This window comes from Ascaphus truei, unplaced genomic scaffold (genome assembly GCF_040206685.1).
Source record: "Ascaphus truei isolate aAscTru1 unplaced genomic scaffold, aAscTru1.hap1 HAP1_SCAFFOLD_1276, whole genome shotgun sequence".
In the NCBI taxonomy this organism is placed as follows: Eukaryota; Metazoa; Chordata; class Amphibia; order Anura; family Ascaphidae; genus Ascaphus; species Ascaphus truei.
This window is the reverse complement of record NW_027454150.1, coordinates 56,991-79,696: the sequence shown is the minus strand read 5'-3', so window position 1 is coordinate 79,696 and position 22,706 is coordinate 56,991. Positions and strand designations below refer to the sequence as shown.

General features: G+C 52.7%; 1 protein-coding gene across 5 annotated transcripts in view; it reads right to left on the bottom strand.

Moving 5' to 3' along the window:
• Positions 1–4,394: 4,394 nt before the first annotated feature.
• UAP1 (UDP-N-acetylglucosamine pyrophosphorylase 1) overlaps positions 4,395–22,706 on the bottom strand; it is a 33,437-nt gene continuing 15,125 nt past the window's right edge. The window contains exons 7-11 of one of the 5 annotated variants that reach the window (XM_075581375.1): positions 19,516–19,656; positions 16,017–16,205; positions 9,579–9,629; positions 8,474–8,540; positions 4,395–4,573 (exon numbers count right to left, since the gene is read on the bottom strand). In XM_075581375.1, coding sequence (XP_075437490.1) covers positions 4,481–4,573; positions 8,474–8,540; positions 9,579–9,629; positions 16,017–16,205; positions 19,516–19,656 — 541 coding nt within the window. In that variant the 3' untranslated portion in view covers positions 4,395–4,480. The remainder of the gene's footprint in view (positions 4,574–8,473; positions 8,541–9,578; positions 9,630–16,016; positions 16,206–19,515; positions 19,657–22,706) is intronic. The other 4 variants (XM_075581376.1, XM_075581378.1, XM_075581377.1 and 1 more) reach the window with 4 other exon arrangements.

The window sequence follows — 22,706 nt, the reverse complement described above, 5'->3', positions numbered from 1 at the left end:
AATTTACACTGTCAAAAGAACATTCTCTGTTGTAACAAAGAGTTCCTCTTAAGTTTAATGAAACTGCGTTGATTGCTATGTGATAAATCCGTGGTGTACGCCAGGGGGGCGCAAACTTTTTTCCCTGCGCCCCCCTGACGGCTGTCCCCTCACTCCCGCGCCCCCTCCCCCAACCCCAACTTACCCGCGCTCCGGCGTAATGACGTCACGTTGCCATAGCAACGTGACGTCACATGACCTCGCAGCGTAATTTTGACGCCGCGTTGCCATGGCGCCGCAGGGAGGAAGCCGCCGGAGCCACGGTAAGTTAGGTTTACAGAGGCCCTGCAGCTCCCCCGGCACTTAATTTAAGTGCCTTCGGGAAGCGCGCGGGGCCTCTGTAAACTCCGCGCCCCCCGTCGGCAGTGTCGCGCCCCCCCTGGGGGTCACGCCCCACAGTTTGCGCACCGCTGGTGTACGCTATAACAACTCAGGACAGCAAAGTGAGCCTGATTGGAGGGGGAAGCCAAAAGGTATTGAATCCCTGTCAGACACTGCTAGGTGTCTCTATTGTTAGGCTCTTCGGGGCAGGGATTTCCTTTCCTATTGTCTGATTTTGCAGCACTTATTGTATTAGAATTCCCTTCACTGTATTCTTTGTGAAGCGCCGAGTACGCTGTGGGCGCTATATAAATAAAGACATACACGTGGGGGGCGCGAGCAGTGGGGGGCGCGCGAGCAGTGGGGGGTGCGAGCAGTGGAGGGCGCGAGCAGTGGGGGGCGCGAGCAGTGGGGGGCGCGAGCAGTGGGGGGCGCGAGCAGTGGGGAAAGCAGTGGGGGGCACGAGCAGTGGGGAAAGCAGTGGGGGGCGCGAGCAGTGGGGGGCGCGAGCAGTGGGGGGCGCGAGTAGTGGGGGGCGCGAGCAGTAGGGAAAGAAGTGGGGAAAGAAGTGGGGAAAGTAGTGGGGGGCGCGAGCAGTGGGGGGCGCGAGCAGTGGGGGCGCGAGCAGTGGGGAGAGCGAGCAGTGGGGGGCACGAGCAGTGGGGGGCGCGAGCAGTGTGGAGAGCAGTGGGGGGCGCGAGCAGTGGGGGGCACGAGCAGTGGGGGGCGCAGTGGGGGGCGCGAGCAGTGGGGAGAGCAGTGGCGGGCGTGAGCAGTGTGGAGAGCAGTCGGGGGCGCGTGCAGTGGGGAGAGCAGTGGGGGGCGCGAGCAGTGGCAAATAAATGAGGTAGAAAGACTCCTTAGGCTGCGTCCCCGCCAGTGCTGAGCGGGCGGCGCTTGCCGTGTTAACTTACATATATATATATATATATATACACATACATACATACATACATACATACATATATATATATACATACACATATATATATATACATACATATATATATATATATATATATATATATATATATATATATACATATATATACACATATATATACATACATATATATATATATATATATACATACATATACATATATATACATACATACATATAAAAAAAAAAATATATATATATATATATATATATATATATATATATATATATATAAATATGTAAGTTCCTGCTCATGCGGTGCGCGCGGCGCTCACGCTGACCCGCGTTCGGCGCTTACCAAAACAAAAAAACTATACTTCCCTGCGCACTCAGCTGGCCCGCCACGCCGCCCCCCTTCTCCTGCGCGCACTTGCGTAAATCGGAGGACACCCGGCGCTCATGCTTGGAGCGCTTTCCAAGCATGAGCGCGCTCAGCGCCAGAGGGGACTCAGCCTTAGATTACCGGGTAGGCGGTATTACTTGGCAGAGAATGCTAGGGAGACTGCTGCGCTGTACCTGATGGAAATAGTCAGGCTATAGCACTAGATAATCTATATATCAATCATGATAAAAATTGGTAATAAGATAGAGGCACCATCCCAAGAATTGTAATTGTGCTGGAAATAGCCAACGTAAGTTGTTATAGTAGCTCATAAAGGGAGAATTGTTGCTAGATGTGTATATAATGTAGGATCAGACTGGCATGTGCACAGGGAAGCGCCTCCCAGGGAATGATACTCCCTATGAAAACAGCCGTAATAGCAATAAAAGTAACTTTGTACCACTTGATGTTGCAGTTTTATGATTCAGGAATGTGTTTATACTGACAGTGGTTACATGTTACCAATTTACACTGTCAAAAGAACATTCTCTGTTGTAACAAAGAGTTCCTCTTAAGTTTAATGAAACCGCGTTGATTGCTATGTGATAAATCCGTGGTGTACGCTATAACAACTCAGGACAGCAAAGTGAGCCTGATTGGAGGGGGAAGCCAAAAGGTATTGAATCCCTGTCAGACACTGCTAGGTGTCTCTATTGTTAGGCTCTTCGGGGCAGGGATTTCCTTTCCTATTGTCTGATTTTGCAGCACTTATTGTATTAGAATTCCCTTCACTGTATTCTTTGTGAAGCGCCGAGTACGCTGTGGGCGCTATATAAATAAAGACATACATGTTCAATGCCTATAAATTTGAGGTCTCTGCAGTCTCCATTGTGTACTTCAAGAATGTGTTTAGCCAATGGAGTATCCAGATTTCTTATTGCACACACGTCCCAGGACTCTCCTGCGTAACTGGTGAGTTGTTTTGCCTACATACTTCTTCCAACAAACACACCACGTGGTAGATAACCCTCAGTTCTGTAGATGATAAATTGTCTTATTGCAAACTTTTTGGAGTCATCCCAGATGTGGAAATGCTTGGTGGGCCGGGCAGACCGGCACATTTTACAGCCTTGGCATTTGAAGTTACCCCCTGATCTGCCTGTTAACCACGTACTTGTCCTTGGGGCTTCAAAGTGGCTGTGCCCCAGCATGTCCCTTCTGCTGGCCTGGCATACTGTAGGTCATTATCCACAGTGAACGTGCCAGTGGTTGCTCAGGATGTTACTGATTTGCGACCACTGGTTGCTGCAGGTGCCAACTAAACAAATAACATGGTGGTCAGCAGATGGGGCAGGTTTGTCATTCAGCTGGGTGCTGCAAGCAGTGTATTTCGCCCTCTTGTACACTTAATTTTATTGCTACATCCACGCTCCTGGAACCCGTTTCATGAGTGCCGCCTCTCAAATTCAATCGCTGGAGCACTTTCTCCTAACCCTGAGAAATTGTCCCATAGGGATGACAGCCACTTGTGATCTCAGATGGTGGCTGTTCAAATGTAGGCCATTAGTGGCTGTGGATTTGTGGTGTATGGTAGTCTCAAAGACCTGCCTCACCCCTAGAGCTTCTCAGGTCAAGAAATGTGATAACTTGTTCACTTATCTCATGGGAGAGTTTAAGATTGAGGTCATTGGTGTTGAGAATTGCAACCAACTCTAGGAGCAGTTCTTGTGTCCCCTTCCATAGGATGAGAATATCATCTATATACCTCACCCATAGTAAGATGTGCGAGGTTTACATCTCATTCAAGACCAGTTCCGTCTCCCAACCACCAAGAAAGATTGGCGTACGTGGGGGCACAGGTGGTCCCCATCGCAGTTCCTTGTATTTGATGATAACTTCTGTTTAACAAAAAGATTTATGGGTAAGTATGAAGCGTAGTAGGCCCAGAATCAGTTTGTTGTGGTTCTGGAAATTGATTTTTTCCGAATATCCCTGCTTCAGCACAGAAGGCTCAATCAACTACTCCAGACCTCAAGGGCCACCAACAGGCCAGGTTTCAAAAAGATAACCCTGTTTCAGCACAGGTCTTCAACCGGGCCACTGTGAGCCACCTGTGCTGAAGATGGGCATCATGAAAAAGTGACCGTTGGTGGCCCTTGGGGACTGGAGTTGGCCACCACTGGTATAAACTCTTTCGCATGGGAACCCAGCTGCTTCCTGCCTTGCAGTTTTCAGTGAAATTAATATGGTGACGCTCCAGGGTTACTGGAAATGGCCTCTCTCCTCCAGAGATTATGGACCGTTCTCAACCATGTCTCCTTCAGACTAACCAGGTTCTGCCCCTCCCAAAACCTGCCCAAGTTCCTACTGAGAAAAACAAACAAAACTAAACTTGTACATTGACTAAGTTTAATTTTTTCCGATTCAAGGTAACAAAATACAAAGTTGTCATAAAAACAAAGTGGGGAAAACACACACAAAAAGACCACATTTTAGATCGAGCAAAGAAAATTAAAAACAAATTGTACAGTACCATTAAAAATATTTTATAAATGTACATGTGTTTCATATGTACAACATTAAAAAAATAGTTTATATTTACCATAGGAAAAATCTGCTTCAAATGTGCACAGTTTCCTTCCATTTGGGCATGTAAAACTGTTTAAAAGAAACCCTTCATTTCAAGTGTTTGAGCATAGAAATCTGCCATACTTGTACAGTGGCAAACTAGGCCAGCAATGTCCCAGGCGTTCCCTAGATATCTGGCCCCTAGATATCTGGCTATTCCCTCCACCACAGATGTCCCGACTAAGTTGGCAAGCGCCTTCTTCAGGTTCCCGCCGCTTCCACGGATATCAGACGCCGTTCCGCACCAGCTGATGGACGCCGCTCTCATCTATGGTCAGTGGCACATAAAATGGCAGATTCTGGACGTATTTCTCCAGGCCCTGATGCGAGAGAGGAGGATTTGAATAGATATACTCTCCACAAAGCTCAATACATGCAGAAAAAATGGTGGTTAGTGGCCTCATTAGCATATGACCACCAGAATACATCAAACCCAGCTAACTTCTGGAAGGTTATCAACAATATATTCCAGCCTCCTAACCATCAACAACCAAGTAATATCACTAAGGGGGATATTACTCTGACAACCCCCACTGACATTGCAAATGCATTAAATGATTACTTTGTGGGGTGTGCCACTAACTTATTAGCGAAACGCAGCACAAACCCCAAACATGAATCTCATCCGGGGAGTATCCCTCCAGTCCCACCCCCTCCCAACACTGCCCACAATTTGGCCCAGTATCTGAAGAGGAGATTACACAAGCGCTCCTCAAACTAAAACTAAGCAGCCAATGTGGACCCGACTTACTACAATCTAGGTTCCTACGACTTGGTGCCCCAGCCATTGCCAAACCAATTGCATCCATAGTCAACTCTATCCTGTCTGCAGGCCATATCCCTAAGACCTGGAAAACTGCCAGAGTTGTCCCAATCTTCAAAAGTGGGGACAAAAACACTGTCTCAAACTACAGGCCAATCTCACTTCTCCCAATTGTATCCAAAGTCATGGAAAAATGTGTCCACTCCCAATTAAGCGATTTCTATACCAAGACCAATTTCCCTAGCCAATTCCAATCTGGGTTTCATCCCAAACACTCCACAGTAACTACATTACTAAAAGTTTGCAATGAAATCCAGTGTGGAATGGAACGGGGACAACTCACTGGTGCAGTATTCCTAGATTTTGCAAAGGCTTTTGATACTGTTGATCATGCTATCCTGCTTAACAAACTCCAGAGCTCTGGAATAGGGAAACATGCTTTAAACTGGTTTCAGTCCTACCTATCAGGAAGATCCCAACATGTGTCCATCTCAGGCTCTAACTCCAACCCCCTGGATATCACTTGTGGTGTCCCGCAAGGCTCTGTTCTGGGGCCCCTACTCTTCTCAGTGTTCATTAATGATCTTCCCACAGCTTGTAAGGAAGCCTCAATACACATGTATGCAGATGACACAATCCTATATGCACACAGCCATAGCCTCTCTGACCTTCAACACATACTTCAGTCTGACTTTTTGAGACTCGAAAACTGGATTTCCCAAAACAAACTGTTTTTAAACACTGACAAGACTAACAATGGTATTTGGGACCAAGACTAAATTTGTAAAGCTTCCAGTGACTGAGCTGATTAGAACCAACGCTAACACCACCCTAACCCCTGTCACTAGTTTTAAATACCTGGGCTTATGGTTTGACTCCCACTTAACATTTGGGATGCACATTGATACCCTGAGAACCAAGACCTATGCCAAACTAGGGGTACTTTACAGGAACAAATCCTCCCTAAAATCTCCTGGTCAGAAAGCGTATCGCACAGCAGATGCTAATGCCAATTATTGACTATGGAGACATAGTATATGGCTCGTCACCTCAAACCCACCTTAGCAAACTTGACACCCTCTACAATTCAATTTGTCATTTTGTTCTCCAATGCAACTACAATACACATCACTGCGAAATGCTCAAAGAACTAGATTGGTCATCACTAGAGTCTAGGCGCAAAGTTCACCTTTCCGCTTGCCTTTAAATTCTGCATGGGCAAGCTACCCAGCTACCTGAACAAACTCCTCACCACTTGCAGCACTTATCACCTGAGATCAGACTCCAAAAGACTATTCATGGTCCCAAGGCTCAACAAAGTATCCGGACGTTCCTCCTCTTACCGTGCACCCCAAAACTGGAACAACCTACCAGAGACTCTCACATCCACCACCAGTTTAATTTCTTTCAAATCTAAGGCTGTCTCACATTTTAATCTGGTCTGTAACTGTTTCATACGCCCATAATATATATTATCTTTAACTGTGCATGCAATGTCTTGTATATAATGTATACCCTGCTCATTTATGTAACTGTATTTGTAACCATGTATTATTTGTCTTAACTCTGTGCCCAGGACATACTTGAAAACAAGAGGTAACTCTCAATGTATTACTTCCTGGTAACACATTTTATAAATAAATACGTTTATAGGAGCCATTCATGCATTTATTTAGTCTTTTTAAACATAGATTTGAAGTAGGGGGTCTCTGGAGCTGAGCCCCATTAATTTCAGCTCCGGGGACCTACGGTTTCCCGAGATACAGGCCTCCGAAGGGGGTGCCGGGATGTCAGCAAAGTTTAAAGCTCCCGCGTCACTCCAGCCAATAGGAAGCCACACCGCATGATGTCACAAATTCCTATTGGCCCTCAGGGCATGGGCGCTTTGGAACTCCGCCATTATCAACACTATTAACGGAGCAACTACCGGCGCCCCGTACGGAGGTCTGTATCCCTGGGTGCAGGGGGTCCCGCAGCTGAAATGAATGGGGTTCAGCAATGGAGACCCTCTACTTCAATCCTATGTTAAAAAAAGATGACATGCTTGGAACACCTCTAAACGCCGTGTGACGTTAGCATTGCGTTACGTTAGCTTCACATAACATGGCGTTAAGCCTGCCCTATAATAGTGAAACCCAGCAGTAATGGCACTCCCCTTATAAGCAAGTCAGAGCAATGCCCACCAGCAGTATATAGAAGTACAGGTGTATTAATAGGGGGGGTGTAACTTTTGCTGTCCCATATAAACACTGATTGGTAGAATTAAAGCGGTAGGTGTCTTTTTCCCTTTCATTCAATACTAGCTGATATACCCGGCGTTGTCCGGCATTGGATTTTCCCGCTCCCCCTCTCCCCACCATCTGTTTCTCCCCCGTTGACAGCATTCTGGCCGCCCCCTGCACATGAATGCGCCCCCCCCCCCCCCATGTTCACAACCTGGTCGTCGTGCCCCCCCCCGTTCACAGCTGCAGCTCGTCCCCCTCAACACCTCCGTGTCCCCCCCCTTTACATGTCCAAATCCCCCCCCCCTTCAGAGCTCAGTGGGTGGGTGAGTGACTTTAGTGGGTCCCTTTCATTCAATATGTGCATCAATACAATCTACACACTGACAAGTGATTAGCTAAGTTGCCAATCGATCTGCTCTCATGTAATCGATCACTGAAATTTGGCTGGGGGTTCACTAAATGCATCTTGGGTCCTCTTCTGCTGCACAGCCAAAGTTCTGTGAGGGAAGATCATGTGACCAGGCAGATACAATTGGCTCACTGCTAGAGGGCAGGGCTCAAAAAGGTGATGCTGTTTCAGAAGGGGAAAGGGATGTGACTTTGTATATGGTTGCTATAGAACAACAATGCTTGTTACATTAGAATACATTCAAAATGTCTTTAATATATATATATATATATATATATATATATATATATATATATATATATATATATATATTTTTTAAAATGCTACAAGTATTTTCTCATAGTACAGAACGGATTTATTTTAAAAAAAGCACACGCAGGATATTGCTTGCTCTGCAGCTTTAAGAGTCTTAAGAAAATTAAATGCAATGCAAATTATTTGCATACAAAGGCAGTATGAGAGAAATAATGATCACCTAGTGCAGAGGGGGCAACTCCAGTCCTCAAGGAGACCAACAGGTCAGGTTTTCGGGAAATCCCTGCTCCAGCACAGGTGGCTCAATTGACCTGTTGGTGGCCCTTGAGGACTGGCAGTGTAGATTGTGTGTGCCACCTGTGCTGAAGCAGGGATATCCTGAAAGCCTGACATGCTGGTGGCCTTGAGGACTGGAGTTGACCACCCTGCACTAGACAGCATGTCCATAAACAGGGTGGGGGGAAGAAGTGAAGAGACTAGCACACATGGGGAAAATGTGTACACAGAAAGGGAACGTGGCAGAGGCGTGGGACACTGTTTAGGGTTAGGTTTGATGCGCAGATCTTACCTCCCCAGCGTAGGAGACCAGAGGGGAAATTTCACACTGGATGGGCAGGTCACCCGCGTCCTCCAGGCTGAAACGGGACAGATTATTTCATAGAGACAAAAAAACAAGAGGTCCCAGACACACCCGGACTCAACCTACCGAGGTAGGAGACATTTATCGCCCCATAGACTAGAACCCATTGACAGCTGCATAGTGGGGCAACGTGAGGGGACAGCCCCCCACACATAAACAGGCCCCATAGGACGGACAACAGATCAGCTGCAATAACCACAGGCCAAGAAACAAGAGTAGAAGAATCATGCGTCCAGCGTCCAACATGCGCCATTGTTGCATTAGTAACCAGACACTGGGTATCGCCTCCACTGGCAGAGAAGTCCTAAGTATGGAAAGTATGAAGGACCACAATATGTAGTAGGACCTGTAGTTAATGAGCCCAACTTGCAGGTAAAAGGATCATTATCTGGTGGGCCTCCATTATTCCACCCCGGAAAGGATGAAAACCATCCATTCACCAAATAAGCTATGGAAAAGGGTCTTCCATTCCCTGCCAGTGAAGGTTTTAACCCTGTTGTTGCTGAAAGGGGGGGGGGGGGCATCCTAGCACAAAAAAAGAGAGAGGTTAAGTTTGCAGCTGGCCACTCACTGCACCTTGGCGTCGAACCACTGGAAAGTGGGATATTTCTGAATATCGCAGATTGCCCAAGTCTAACCCACTATGCTCCCCCTGCAGCCACTAAGAGGGCTCCAGCGTCTTCAGACAGGTGGCTCAGAGGCTCAGCCTTCGTCAGTGCCTCTGAATCAGCCACCTGTGCTGAAGCTAGGATATCCTGAAAACCTGACCAGTTGGGGGGTGGGGGGTGGGTCATAAGGACTGGAGCTGAGCCCCCCTGGGTTAGAGGATATTGGGCTGCAGTAATACTCTGCACTGCTTTTCTATTGCTGGGAGGTTCGTCTTCTGGGCAAGAGAGTTCAACAGAAGCAGCGAGTGAATGGCCAAGATGCTTTATGGAGGTCCAGGAAACAGAGACAGAGGCTTTAATTCTCTTCACCAGCAGCGAGAGGCCCGTTAGTAGTATCAAACCCTGCACCATGCACCCATAGTTACTTGTTCTGGGCACGGCCTCGGGCTGCTTCACACACACTGTTGGCTTGGCTGCTTTGGAAATAAACAAGGGTTAAATGTCAGGGGGAGGAGAGGGTGATCGGAGGGGGGGTGGTAGGTGGAGAGCAGGTCCTACTTTCAATGCAACTGCACAGGTCTTAAAGCAACCCCCCCCCCCCTATCCCCCGTTTGAGAACCGAGGTGCTGGACAGCGTGATTCAACTCTGGACAATGTTATTTAAAATTTGTTGGGGGGGGGAAGGGAAGAAAAATGATGACTGCTAGGATCATCCAACAGGAATCTGCAAGGCCATGATACTTCCTATATTAGTTGCAAAGTTCTAAGTCTGATAGAACTTTGCAACTAATTTTGACAGATTTATTATAAATCATTCTTCCTGGCAATGCACAGGTTATTAAGAATCTATATTAGTGTTAGGGACCCTTGAAACGTGGTCTGCCGTGCAGTTGGCTCAAGGGCTTACAACAATTTGGCCAAAATGTTAAACTAAAAGACCATTTTATTTATTAGTTATTTATACATGTATATTTAGGCACTGTACCGTGTATAAGTTTTACTGGATGTGCACTGAGCTTTGTCTGTGTTTTATGTTATGTCTCTGGTTTTAAATATATATATTGCCATGCTCAGTAGCACTCCTCTGTGACACTCATATGCTTATATATATGTTGTGGGTATTTTGGGGGTTCAATATGAGATTGTAGGTGTTCTGAATGTTTTATACTTCTAAGGATATCAGATTAAATCATTGATGTTAATTATTGTGCCAAACATGCTGGCTCTTTAGTTTCAGCTCTGAGCTCTGCACGCATGCACTAGGTTCTCCATCATCCGTGGAAGTCACCGGAACCTTTAAAACGTTCTCCGTGTATTACAGTAGAAAGACTAATCACATCTCTCTGCTGCTAGAATAGGAATGTAAAAGTTGGAAGAGGGAGGTGACCCAATGCACTAACTGGGATGATACAGTCAGAGCTGTAACCCACAGAATGTGTAACCCCCACTGTGTCATCCCGCAGTGGGACGGACAGACCCAATGGGGCGTTCTTCCCTTCTGGTCTGCAACTGCAGACATCCTTTGATGACGTAGTTAGGGAGAGCACTGAATAACATGGTGGTCCGCGACACCATGTTGTCGACCTCGCCGATCGACACTTACATGCGTCGTCTGATACATATTTTACCCTTTGTTTCAAAATTTCGTGTCTACTGGGGACAGAGCGCGGTCACCATCGGTCACACCTAGCGCCCTCTGACCACGAGCTGTCAGACAGTTTACTGTACCACGTGGACAGTGAAATTAGATACAGAATGGAGCTGGTAACCATGTTAAAAACGCTCCGAGCAAACTTGCCTTGTGTATCCATCCCGCAGGACGCGCCTTGTGTATCCACCCCGCAGGACGCGCCTTGTGTATCCACCCCGCAGGACGCGCCTTGTGTATCCACCCCGCAGGACACGGTGTCCTTCAGACGTGCCAATAATTTATAACGGCCTATAAAGTTACCAGTGGGGGGTGGGGAGGATACATCCATCAGCCCTGCATGGAAGAGCATTTTTCTGTAGGGAATTAACTACGTTAAGTTCATTGGAAGTTGTTTGTAATGAGGATAAACCTCTCTCGATATCTACTACTAATTAGGTGACTTTATTAATAATATTGAATATTGGACTGCACCCCACAGGGTGTCCCAGTTTGTGGATACATCCAAGGAGGTGAGGAACGGACAAGCTCACTCCTTCCAACGGCAAAGGTTGGTTATTTGAGTTTCCCTGCACTATATACTTTATTTGATGTAAATACGTTATATTTTACTGCGCCCATACTTGGGGTGACCAGACGTTCGTTTTTTCGGACTTCGTCCCGGGTCCCGACTTTTTGGGCAACAGTCCCAGTTTTTATCGGCGCTCGCACATGTGCGAAGTTTGTCCTGGGACAAATCTGGTCACCCTACTCATACTGCACACCTGTCACTTTTGAAGTGAAACTTCTTTGCTGCGCCCACAGGGTTTTCATGGGGAAAAATACTTACGTTGTAACAAAAAGCTAACACAAGTGACGTCACGGTACTAATAGGCGCGCGCCGCTGCTCGCTGCCGTCGCACATGGGCAAAAAAACACTGCCGAGTTGCACACAGGCGGCCGGGCTCTTGGGAGACAGAGGCACCCAGATGTGCAGGGAGGGAGACAGAGAGAGAGAGACACGAGACGAGAGAGAGACAGAGAGAGAGACACGAGACGAGAGAGAGACAGAGAGAGACGAGACGAGAGACACGAGACGAGAGAGAGACGAGACGAGAGACACGAGACGAGAGAGAGACAGAGACAGAGAGAGACGAGACGAGAGAGACGAGACAGAGAGAGAGAGACGAGACAGAGAGAGAGAGACGAGACAGAGAGAGAGAGACGAGACAGAGAGAGAGAGACGAGACAGAGAGAGAGAGACGAGACAGAGAGAGAGAGACGAGACAGAGAGAGAGAGACGAGACAGAGAGAGAGAGACGAGACAGAGAGAGAGAGACGAGACAGAGAGAGAGAGACGAGACAGAGAGAGAGAGACGAGACAGAGAGAGAGAGACGAGACAGAGAGAGAGAGACGAGACAGAGAGAGAGAGACGAGACAGAGAGAGAGAGACGAGACAGAGAGAGAGAGACGAGACAGAGAGAGAGAGACGAGACAGAGAGAGAGAGACGAGACAGAGAGAGAGAGACGAGACAGAGAGAGAGAGACGAGACAGAGAGAGAGAGACGAGACAGAGAGAGAGAGACGAGACAGAGAGACGAGACAGAGAGAGAGAGACGAGACAGAGAGAGAGAGACAGAGAGAGAGAGACGAGACAGAGAGAGAGAGACAGAGAGAGAGAGACGAGAGAGAGAGAGAGACGAGACAGAGAGAGAGAGACGAGACAGAGAGAGACGAGACAGAGAGAGAGAGACGAGACAGAGAGAGACGAGACGAGACAGAGAGAGACGAGACGAGACAGAGAGAGATGAGACGAGACCGAGAGACGAGACGAGACAGAGAGAGACGAGACGAGACAGAGAGAGACGAGACGAGACCGAGAGACGAGACGAGACCGAGAGAGACGAGACGAGACCGAGAGAGACGAGACCGAGAGAGACGAGACCGAGAGAGACGAGACGAGACAGAGAGAGACGAGACAGAGAGAGACGAGACGAGACAGAGAGAGAGAGACGAGACAGAGAGAGAGAGACGAGACAGAGAGAGAGAGACGAGACAGAGAGAGAGAGACGAGACAGAGAGAGAGAGACGAGACAGAGAGAGAGAGACGAGACAGAGAGAGAGAGACGAGACAGAGAGAGAGAGACAAGACAGAGAGAGACGAGACAGAGAGAGAGAGACGAGACAGAGAGAGACGAGACAGAGAGAGACGAGACAGAGAGAGACGAGACGAGACAGAGAGAGACGAGACGAGACAGAGAGAGACGAGACGAGACAGAGAGAGATGAGACGAGACAGAGAGAGACGAGACGAGACCGAGAGAGACGAGACGAGACCGAGAGAGACGAGACGAGACCGAGAGAGACGAGACCGAGAGAGACGAGACCGAGAGAGACGAGACCGAGAGAGACGAGACCGAGAGAGACGAGACGAGACAGAGAGAGACGAGACAGAGAGAGACGAGACGAGACAGAGAGAGAGAGACGAGACAGAGAGAGAGAGACGAGACAGAGAGAGAGAGACGAGACAGAGAGAGAGAGACGAGACAGAGAGAGAGAGACGAGACAGAGAGAGAGAGACGAGACAGAGAGAGAGAGACGAGACAGAGAGAGAGAGACGAGACAGAGAGAGAGAGACGAGACAGAGAGAGACGAGACAGAGAGAGAGAGACGAGACAGAGAGAGACGAGACAGAGAGAGACGAGACAGAGAGAGACGAGACCGAGAGAGACGAGACGAGACCGAGAGAGACGAGACGAGACCGAGAGAGACGAGACCGAGAGAGACGAGACCGAGAGAGACGAGACCGAGAGAGACGAGACCGAGAGAGACGAGACGAGACAGAGAGACGAGACAGAGAGAGACGAGACGAGACAGAGAGAGAGAGACGAGACAGAGAGAGAGAGACGAGACAGAGAGAGAGAGACGAGACAGAGAGAGAGAGACGAGACAGAGAGAGAGAGACGAGACAGAGAGACGAGACAGAGAGAGAGAGACGAGACAGAGAGACGAGACAGAGAGAGAGAGACGAGACAGAGACAGAGAGACGAGACAGAGAGAGAGAGACGAGACAGAGAGAGAGAGACGAGACAGAGAGAGAGAGACGAGACCGAGAGAGACGAGACCGAGAGAGACGAGACCGAGAGAGACGAGACCGAGAGAGACGAGACGAGACCGAGAGAGACGAGACAGAGAGAGAGAGACGAGACGACAGAGACGAGAGAGTGAGAGACGAGACGAGACAGAGAGAGAGACGAGACAGAGAGAGAGAGACGAGACAGAGAGACGAGACAGAGAGAGAGACGAGACAGAGACAGAGACGAGACAGAGAGAGAGACAGAGAGAGACGAGACGAGAGACACGAGACGAGAGAGAGACAGAGACAGAGAGAGACGAGACGAGACAGAGACGAGACAGAGAGAGAGACGAGACAGAGAGAGAGACGAGACAGAGAGACGAGACAGAGAGAGAGACGAGACAGAGAGAGAGAGACGAGACAGAGAGAGAGAGACGAGACAGAGAGAGACGAGACGAGACAGAGAGAGACGAGACGAGACCGAGAGAGACGAGACGAGACCGAGAGAGACGAGACGAGACCGAGAGAGACGAGACCGAGAGAGACGAGACAGAGAGAGACGAGACGAGACAGAGAGAGAGAGACGAGACAGAGAGAGAGAGAGACGAGACAGAGAGAGAGAGACGAGACAGAGAGAGAGAGACGAGACAGAGAGACGAGACAGAGAGAGAGAGACGAGACAGAGAGACGAGACAGAGAGACGAGACAGAGAGAGACGAGACAGAGAGAGACGAGACGAGACAGAGAGAGAGAGACGAGACAGAGAGAGAGAGAGACGAGACAGAGAGAGAGAGACGAGACAGAGAGAGAGAGACGAGACAGAGAGACGAGACAGAGAGACGAGACAGAGAGACGAGACAGAGAGACGAGACAGAGAGAGACGAGACAGAGAGACGAGACAGAGAGAGAGAGAGACGAGACAGAGAGAGAGAGACGAGACAGAGACAGAGAGACGAGACAGAGAGAGAGAGACGAGACAGAGAGAGAGAGACGAGACAGAGAGAGAGAGACGAGACAGAGAGAGAGAGACGAGACAGAGAGAGAGAGACGAGACAGAGAGAGAGAGACGAGACAGAGAGAGAGAGACGAGACAGAGAGAGAGAGACGAGACAGAGAGAGACGAGACCGAGAGAGACGAGACCGAGAGAGACGAGACCGAGAGAGACGAGACCGAGAGAGACGAGACCGAGAGAGACGAGACCGAGAGAGACGAGACAGAGAGAGAGAGACGAGACGACAGAGACGAGACAGAGTGAGAGACGAGACGAGACAGAGAGAGAGAGACGAGACAGAGAGAGAGAGACGAGACAGAGAGAGAGACGAGACAGAGAGAGAGACGAGACAGAGAGAGAGACGAGACAGAGAGAGAGACGAGACAGAGACAGAGACGAGACAGAGAGAGAGACGAGACAGAGAGAGAGACGAGACAGAGAGAGAGACGAGACAGAGAGAGAGACGAGACAGAGAGAGACGAGACGAGACAGAGAGAGAGGACGAGACGAGACAGAGAGAGACGAGACAGAGAGAGACGAGACGAGACAGAGAGAGAGGACGAGACAGAGAGAGACGAGACGAGACAGACGAGACGAGACAGAGAGAGACAAGACGAGACAGAGAGAGACGAGACAGAGAGAGAGAGACGAGACAGAGAGAGAGAGAGACGAGACAGAGAGAGAGAGACGAGACAGAGAGAGACGAGACGAGACAGAGAGAGACGAGACGAGACCGAGAGAGACGAGACGAGACAGAGAGAGACGAGACAGAGAGAGACGAGACAGAGAGAGACGAGACAGAGAGAGACGAGACAGAGAGAGACGAGACAGAGAGAGACGAGACAGAGAGAGACGAGACAGAGAGAGACGAGACAGAGAGAGACGAGACAGAGAGAGACGAGACAGAGAGAGACGAGACAGAGAGAGAGAGACGAGACAGAGAGAGAGAGACGAGACAGAGAGAGAGAGACGAGACAGAGAGAGAGAGACGAGACAGAGAGAGAGACGAGACGAGACAGAGAGACAGAGAGAGACAGACAGAAAGACAGACAGAAAGACAGACAGACACGCGCACAGAGAGTTAGTATAACTATATATAAGTGCAAATAGCTGGTGGACAGGCAGCGGGAGGGGGTCTCTCTAATTCCCCTTCTGGTGTGTCACTCACAGGGGTATAGCCGGGATCCGAGTCCCATTTCCGTCAACGAAGTGCCCCCCGGCGTTAAGGACCCAGCAGTGATGCAGGGACATGAGGGCGTGCCGCGCTGTGCTGGGGTTATCCTTCCCATTCTGGCTGTCTGCGTTCTTCAGGGGCGAGAACTCCTCCTCGCGCAGCACCTCGAACACCGCAAACCGCCTGGGAGGGAGAGAGCCGGCGGGGATACTGGAACATCGCCAAGTGACCGCGCAAACCGCCTGGGAGAGAGAGAGCCGGCGGAGATACTGGAACATCGCCAAGTGACCGCGCAAACCGCCCGGGAGGGAGAGAGCCGGCGGGGATACTGGAACATCGCCAAGTGACCGCGCAAACCGCCCGGGAGGGAGAGAGCCGGCGGGGATACTGGAATATCGCCAAGTGACCGCGCAAACCGCCCGGGAGGGAGAGAGCCGGCGGGGATACTGGAATATCGCCAAGTGACCGCGCAAACCGCCCGGGAGGGAGAGAGCCGGCGGGGATACTGGAACATCGCCAAGTGACCGCGCAAACCGCCCGGGAGGGAGAGAGCCGGCGGGGATACTGGAATATCGCCAAGTGACCGCGCAAACCGCCCGGGAGGGAGAGAGCCGGCGGGGATACTGGAATATCGCCAAGTGACCGCGCAAACCGCCTGGGAGGGTGAGAGCCGGCGGGGATACTGGAACATCGCCAAGTGACCGCGCAAACCGCCCGGGAGGGTGAGAGCCGGCGGGGATACTGGAATATCGCCAAGTGACCGCGCAAACCGCCCGGGAGGGAGAGAGCCGGCGGAGATACTGGAATATCGCCAAGTGACCGCGCAAACCGCCCGGGAGGGTGAGAGCCGGCGGGGATACTGGAATATCGCCAAGTGACCGCGCAAACCGCCCGGGAGGGAGAGAGCCGGCGGGGATACTGGAATATCGCCAAGTGACCGCGCAAACCGCCCGGGAGGGAGAGAGCCGGCGGGGATACTGGAACATCGCCAAGTGACCGCGCAAACCGCCCGGGAGGGAGAGAGCCGGCGGGGATACTGGAATATCGCCAAGTGACCGCGCAAACCGCCCGGGAGGGAGAGAGCCGGCGGGGATACTGGAATATCGCCAAGTGACCGCGCAAACCGCCCGGGAGGGAGAGAGCCGGCGGGGATACTGGAATATCGCCAAGTGACCGCGCAAACCGCCTGGGAGGGAGAGAGCCGGCGGAGATACTGGAATATCGCCAAGTGACCGCGCAAACCGCCCGGGAGGGAGAGAGCCGGCGGGGATACTGGAACATCGCCAAGTGACCGCGCAAACCGCCTGGGAGGGAGAGAGCCGGCGGAGATACTGGAATATCGCCAAGTGACCGCGCAAACCGCCCGGGAGGGAGAGAGCCGGCGGGGATACTGGAACATCGCCAAGTGACCGCGCAAACCGCCTGGGAGGGAGAGAGCCGGCGGAGATACTGGAATATCGCCAAGTGACCGCGCAAACCGCCCGGGAGGGAGAGAGCCGGCGGGGATACTGGAATATCGCCAAGTGACCGCGCAAACCGCCCGGGAGGGAGAGAGCCGGCGGAGATACTGGAATATCGCCAAGTGACCGCGCAAACCGCCTGGGAGGGAGAGAGCCGGCGGGGATACTGGAACATCGCCAAGTGACCACGCAAACCGCCCGGGAGGGAGAGAGCCGGCGGGGATACTGGAATATGGCCACGTGACCGCGCAAACCGCCCGGGAGGGAGAGAGCCGGCGGGGATACTGGAATATGGCCACGTGACCGCGCAAACCGCCCGGGAGGGAGAGAGCCGGCGGAGATACTGGAATATCGCCAAGTGACCGCGCAAACCGCCCGGGAGGGAGAGAGCCGGCGGGGATACTGGAATATCGCCAAGTGACCGCGCAAACCGCCTGGGAGGGAGAGAGCCGGCGGGGATACTGGAATATCGCCAAGTGACCGCGCAAACCGCCCGGGAGGGAGAGAGCCGGCGGGGATACTGGAACATCGCCAAGTGACCGCGCAAACCGCCCGGGAGGGAGAGAGCCGGCGGAGATACTGGAACATCGCCAAGTGACCGCGCAAACCGCCCGGGAGGGAGAGAGCCGGCGGGGATACTGGAATATCGCCAAGTGACCGCGCAAACCGCCCGGGAGGGAGAGAGCCGGCGGGGATACTGGAATATCGCCAAGTGACCGCGCAAACCGCCCGGGAGGGAGAGAGCCGGCGGGGATACTGGAACATCGCCAAGTGACCGCGCAAACCGCCCGGGAGGGAGAGAGCCGGCGGGGATACTGGAATATCGCCACGTGACCGCGCAAACCGCCCGGGAGGGAGAGAGCCAGCGGAGATACTGGAACATCGCCAAGTGACCGCGCAAACCGCCCGGGAGGGAGAGAGCCGGCGGGGATACTGGAATATCGCCAAGTGACCGCGCAAACCGCCCGGGAGGGAGAGAGCCGGCGGGGATACTGGAACATCGCCAAGTGACCGCGCAAACCGCCTGGGAGGGAGAGAGCCGGCGGGGATACTGGAATATCGCCAAGTGACCGCGCAAACCGCCCGGGAGGGAGAGAGCCGGCGGGGATACTGGAACATCGCCAAGTGACCGCGCAAACCGCCCGGGAGGGAGAGAGCCGGCGGGGATACTGGAATATCGCCAAGTGACCGCGCAAACCGCCCGGGAGGGAGAGAGCCGGCGGGGATACTGGAACATCGCCAAGTGACCGCGCAAACCGCCCGGGAGGGAGAGAGCCGGCGGGGATACTGGAATATCGCCAAGTGACCGCGCAAACCGCCCGGGAGGGAGAGAGCCGGCGGGGATACTGGAATATCGCCAAGTGACCGCGCAAACCGCCCGGGAGGGAGAGAGCCGGCGGGGATACTGGAATATGGCCACGTGACTGCGCAAACCGCCTGGGAGGGAGAGAGCCGGCGGGGATACTGGAATATCGCCAAGTGACCGCGCAAACCGCCCGGGAGGGAGAGAGCCGGCGGAGATACTGGAATATCGCCAAGTGACCGCGCAAACCGCCTGGGAGGGAGAGAGCCGGCGGAGATACTGGAACATCGCCAAGTGACCGCGCAAACCGCCCGGGAGGGAGAGAGCCGGCGGAGATACTGGAATATCGCCAAGTGACCGCGCAAACCGCCCGGGAGGGAGAGAGCCGGCGGAGATACTGGAATATCGCCAAGTGACCGCGCAAACCGCCTGGGAGGGAGAGAGCCGGCGGGGATACTGGAATATCGCCAAGTGACCGCGCAAACCGCCTGGGAGGGAGAGAGCCGGCGGGGATACTGGAATATCGCCAAGTGACCGCCACATGGAAGGGACATGAACTATTTATCACGGGTCTCCAAGATGCACAGAGACCCCTCACCCAGCAGCTCTGATTGTGGGGGCCAAAACGGCTAATGGATAGGTGAAGAGGGGGCCTTCAAGACACTGCAAGTGGAGGGGGAAGAAACTCGCAGACATCCTCCCCCTTTATCAGCTCCAGCTTCCGACTTACTTGGCAAACTGGAAGATGTCAAACACAAACTTCTCCATTTTTATTCCGTTGGGTTTGTCGGGCTGAACGCGATGACCCTTGGTGTCCACGTACGGGATTTTCTTCTGAGCCACGTGGTGCTGCAGCTGAGGTTCAAGGACCCTAAAGGGATGGTCAGATCATTAAACTGCACATCCCCCCTCCATCAATAATCCACTTCCATGCAAGCATCAGACTTCTCTCATTTCCACCCAGCCCCCCAATCTACTTCCATACCAAGCATCGGACCTCTTTCTCCCCTCCCAACCCCCCCAACCCCATACCAAGCATTAGATCTTTCTCTCCCCCCCCCCCCCCATCACTCACTTCCATGCCAAGCATCAGACCTCTTTCTGCTCCTCCCCAATCACCCACTCCCACGTCAAGCATCGGACCTCTTTCTCCTCCTCCTCCCCAATCACCTACGCCAAGCATCGGACCTCTTTCTCCCCCTCCCCAATCACCCACTCCCACGCCAAGCATCGGACCTCTTTCTCCTCCCCAATCACCCACTCCCACGCCAAGCATCGGACCTCTTTCTCCTCCTCCTCTCCAATCACCCACTCCCACGCCAAGCATCGAACCTCTTTCTCCCCCTCCCCAATCACCCACTCCCAGCATCGGACCTCTTTCTCCTCCTCCTCTCCAATCACCCACTCCCACGCCAAGCATCGGACCTCTTTCTCCTCCTCCCCAATCACCCACTCCCACGCCAAGCATCAGACCTCTTTCTGCTCCTCCCCAATATCCCACTCCCACGCCAAGCATCGGACCTCTTTCTCCTCCCCAATCACCCACTCCCACGCCAAGCATCGGACCTCTTTCTGCCCCTCCCCAATCACCCACTCCCACGCCAAGCATCAGACCTTTCTCCTCCTCCCCAATCTCCCACTCCCACGCCAAGCATCGGACCTCTTTCTCCACCCCAATCACCCACTCCCACGCCAAGCATCGGACCTCTTTCTGCTCCTCCCCAATCACCCACTCCCACGCCAAGCATCGGACCTCTTTCTCCTCCCCAATCACCCACGCCAAGCATCGGACCTCTTTCTGCTCCTCCCCAATCACCCACTCCCACGCCAAGCATCAGACCTCTTTCTCCTCCTCCCCAATCTCCCACGCCAAGCATCGGACCTCTTTCTCCTCCCCAATCACCCACTCCCACGCCAAGCATCGGACCTCTTTCTCCTCCCCAATCACCCATTCCCACGCCAAGCATCGGACCTCTTTCTCCTCCTCCTCCCTAATCACCCACGCCCAGCATCAGACCTCTTTCTCCTCCTCCCCAATCTCCCACTCCCACGCCAAGCATCGGCCCTCTTTCTCCTCCTCCCCAATCTCCCACTCCCACGCCAAGCATCGGACATCTTTCCCTCCCCAATCACCCACTCCCACGCCAAGCATCGGACCTCTTTCTCCTCCTCCCCAATCACCCACTCCCACGCCAAGCATCGGACCTCTTTCTCCTCCTCCTCCCCAATCACCCACGCCAAGCATCGGCCCTCTTTCTGCTCCTCCCCAATCACCCACGCCAAGCATCGGAGCTCTTTCTCCTCCTCCTCCCCAATCACCCACTCCCACGCCAAGCATCGGACCTCTTTCCCTCCCCAATCACCCACTCACACGCCAAGCATCGGACCTCTTTCTCCTCCTCCTCCCCAATCACCCACTCCCACGCCAAGCATCAGACCTCTTTCCCTCCCCAATCACCCACGCCAAGCATCGGACCTCTTTCTCCTCCTCCTCCCCAATCACCCACTCCCACGCCAAGCATCGGACCTCTTTCTCCTCCTCCCCAATCACCCACTCCCACGCCAAGCATCGGACCTCTTTCTGCTCCTCCCCAATCACCCACTCCCACGCCAAGCATCGGACCTCTTTCTCCTCCCCAATCACCCACTCCCACGCCAAGCATCGGACCTCTTTCTCCTCCTCCTCCCCAATCACCCACTCCCACGCCAAGCATCGGACCTCTTTCTCCTCCTCCTCCCCAATCACCCACTCCCACGCCAAGCATCGGACCTCTTTCTCCTCCTCCCCAATCACCCACTCCCACGCCAAGCATCGGACCTCTTTCTCCTCCTCCCCAATCACCCACTCCCACGCCAAGCATCGACCCTCTCTCTGCTCCTCCCCAATCACCCACTCCCACGCCAAGCATCGGACCTCTTTCTCCTCCTACCCAATCACCCACTCCCACGCCAAGCATCGGACCTCTTTCTCCTCCTCCCCAATCACCCACTCCCACGCCAAGCATCGGAGCTCTTTCTCCTCCTCCTCCCCAATCACCCACGCCCACGCCAAGCATCGGACCTCTTTCCCTCCCCAATCACCCACTCACACGCCAAGCATCGGACCTCTTTCTCCTCCTCCTCCCCAATCACCCACTCCCACGCCAAGCATCAGACCTCTTTCCCTCCCCAATCACCCACGCCAAGCATCGGACCTCTTTCTCCTCCTCCTCCCCAATCACCCACTCCCACGCCAAGCATCGGACCTCTTTCTCCTCCTCCTCCCCAATCACCCACTCCCACGCCAAGCATCGGCCCTCTTTCTCCTCCTCCCCAATCACCCACTCCCACGCCAAGCATCGGACCTCTTTCTCCTCCTCCCCAATCACCCACTCCCACGCCAAGCATCGGCCCTCTCTCTGCTCCTCCCCAATCACCCACTCCCACGCCAAGCATCTGACCTCTTTCTCCTCCTACCCAATCACCCACTCCCACGCCAAGCATCGGCCCTCTTTCCCTCCCCAATCACCCACGCCAAGCATCGGACCTCTTTCTCCTCCTCCTCCCCAATCACCCACTCCCACGCCAAGCATCGGACCTCTTTCTCCTCCTCCTCTCCAATCACCCACTCCCACGCCAAGCATCGGACCTCTTTCTCCTCCTCCCCAATCACCCACTCCCACGCCAAGCATCAGACCTCTTTCCCCTCCTCCCCAATCACCCACTCCCACGCCAAGCATCGGACCTCTTTCTCCTCCTCCCCAATCACCCACTCCCACGCCAAGCATCGGACCTCTTTCTCCTCCTCCCCAATCACCCACTCCCACGCCAAGCATCGGACCTCTTTCCCTCCCAAATCACCCACTCCCACGCCAAGCATCGGACCTCTTTCTGCTCCTCCCCAATCACCCACTCTCACGCCAAGCATCAGACCTCTTTCTG